This window comes from Sinocyclocheilus anshuiensis, unplaced genomic scaffold (genome assembly GCF_001515605.1).
Source record: "Sinocyclocheilus anshuiensis isolate Anshui unplaced genomic scaffold, SAMN03320099.WGS_v1.1 scaffold2310, whole genome shotgun sequence".
In the NCBI taxonomy this organism is placed as follows: Eukaryota; Metazoa; Chordata; class Actinopteri; order Cypriniformes; family Cyprinidae; genus Sinocyclocheilus; species Sinocyclocheilus anshuiensis.
In genome coordinates this window covers 290,352-292,923 of record NW_015557685.1, presented here as the reverse complement: position 1 = coordinate 292,923, position 2,572 = coordinate 290,352, and the positions used below count along the sequence as shown (strand labels likewise).

Sequence of the window (2,572 nt, the reverse complement as noted above, 5' to 3'; positions counted from 1 at the left end):
GCAAGAATAAAAGTTACGCCTTCTTTCTTTGCGTGAACATTTGGGCGGCGTTATGCAAATCTTCCCACATCCTGACATAGACATGTGGGGGCGTGTTAGAACGAGCCGTTTTAGGTAGGTATGGTTGACTCTTAACTTTTATAAAGAATATCTCTTTGGATTTGAGATTTTAGTCTTTGCAACTTTACAGATCTTCTTTATGCACCAAGAGCTTGTAACACTTCAAAGAGAAAGGAAAAATTGAAATCGCATCATATTTTAAACATCGTGTAATCACACTGTAAAGTGAAATGTCACCAGGCTGTTGGTGCCCTCTGCAGGTATTTGTTATAATACATAATGTACTTAAGTTAAGGTTATGTTCATATTATGTATAGGCATATTACATTATGTATTTTAACAGTGTTGTTCAATAAAACCATGTAATTACTTGGTTTTGATATTTTATTTAAGCCAATTATTATTGCTTCATCATTTGTTTATAAATAGTCATACTAAAGCGTGGTTTTCACTTAGGTCTGTTTGTGTTACTAAAAAATATTTACTCAATTGTCAAAATAATCAGTAGATTACTTGATTACCAAAATAATCATTAGTTACAGCCCAAGATTAGTTAAAACATTTCAAAATACAACTGCATTGTTTTACTTTGTAATATTTTTTGTAAAACTTTTTGACAAATATTTTGTCATTGAAAATTTCTTAAAAATAGTATTAAAATATTGTCTCGTTCTAGTGAACCAAGTATTTGTCTCATCTCGTGAGCTAAGTGTATTGTCACACCCCTAGTGTCGATAAGCGGTGATATAGCTCATAATTTTCCAGGTGTATGATATAGCTTTCATTCTTCAGGTCAACCATGTATTCATGAAAAACAAATCCGTTTGAATAAGGAAAGCAATAACTTTGCCATAGTATCCTAGAACATAGTATCCTTTCAAATGTTAAAGTTGCCGCTGCCCCATCCCCTCCCTCCACCCTGCCCCCGGAAAAAAAGTTCAGGCTCAGGATTTTATTTTTTTTTTTTGCTTTAACCCCTGTATATGTGCAGTGTAGCATTCTTAGAATAGAAGTGAGAACATGGCGCTACCCCAGATTTAGATGCTGATGTGTTTTTATGTTCTTGTTGCCTCCACTTATATCCCAGATGGATCCAAAGCTCAGGCCCTCATTCCCAGATATAGTAAAGAGGCTGGAAGAAATCCAGAAAAAGCTGAAAGCTGACGAATCCGAGAGGGAGAGAATGCTACTAACCGCCGGAGAGGTGGAGAAAAAACCCTTGCCTAAAGGTGTTTATTCACACACGCGCACAAACATGTTTATTTCACTCCCAGTATTGATTTGTCTAACCTGCAAACTGTCAATATGATAATGAAAACTACAGGTGTCCGTGGCATAATATTTCATTCACTATTTCTGGCACTAAACCAAAAGCTTTGATGTGCTTTGAACACATCTTTGATGTGAGTTGCTTTGACAGAGAGCTAGTACATCCTGTTGTCCCTGAGGATTTGCTCATACCATCCAGCACTCACTTTCCATGTAATACCGCAGGGCCAATGAGTTCTAAGAACAAGGAGACTGGAAAACGAACGGGATTGGAGACAGTAACGCTATCTTGTCTATGAGCTTTATGGATTGGATGTTCTTTCCTTGTGAGAATTACTTATAATGCACAGCTTTTACTTTCTTCTTCTCTTCTTTGCAATCTCACAGCCCAGTTTCCGTTTAGTGCTAATTCATATCCTGAACAAACAAGGAATAAGTCACAAAACAATGTGTGGCTAGAAGAGATTAGCGCCTCATGCTTCATATACACTACCATTCAAACGCCTGGTGTCAGAAAGATATTAACACTTTTATTCAGCCAAGAAGCATTAAATTAACAGTAAACTACAAAATATTTTATTTCTAATAAGTATATCAAATTTCTACGACATTGATATATTTTTATTAACAATATAGGATGAGGCAATACCGTTTATATTGATATACAGTAGTTTGATGCATGTTATACTCACCATGTAGAATTTTAAACCTACAGGTAAGTGTATTTTTATGATAGCAATAACTGTAAAGTGACTATTAGAATGGAGTAAATCAAATATAGGCTAATATAATTACAGTGTTTGGATGAGTGTTCCTTGTACCAATTAACATTTCACCTTTTGTTTTTCTTTTTTATTTATTTTTAATGTAGTGATTTTAACCCCTGCTTTGAAAAAGTATGTTTTCTTTTTAGATTGTAATGTTATGTTAGAATGTAATGTGATTTTTAACCCATTTTTGAACGTATTTAAAATTCATTATTTACATTTAGGATGTGAAAAAAAATTCTAATAAATACAGAAACGTGTATGTGCGATGTACCTGTCTGTGTGTGTGTGTGTGTGTGTGTGTGTGTGTGTGTGTGTGTCGCTCAGCCCAAATTTCAAATAAGTGTTTTTTTTACTTTCTATTCATCAAAGAATTCTGAAAAAAATAAGAAATCTTATTTGAACATTAAAGGAACACTCCACTATTTTTGAAAATAGGCTCATTTTCCAACTCCCCTAGAGTTAAACAGTTGAGT

At 34.3% G+C, this 2,572-nt stretch overlaps 1 protein-coding gene across 2 annotated transcripts in view; it reads left to right on the top strand.

Annotated features, from left to right (window-relative positions):
* Positions 1 to 2,572, top strand: part of LOC107679327 (dual specificity testis-specific protein kinase 2-like) — a 26,967-nt gene that overhangs the window by 19,810 nt on the left and 4,585 nt on the right. For both annotated transcript variants that reach the window (XM_016474847.1, XM_016474848.1), the window contains exon 10: positions 1,148 to 1,289. In XM_016474847.1, coding sequence (XP_016330333.1) covers positions 1,148 to 1,289 — 142 coding nt within the window. The remainder of the gene's footprint in view (positions 1 to 1,147; positions 1,290 to 2,572) is intronic.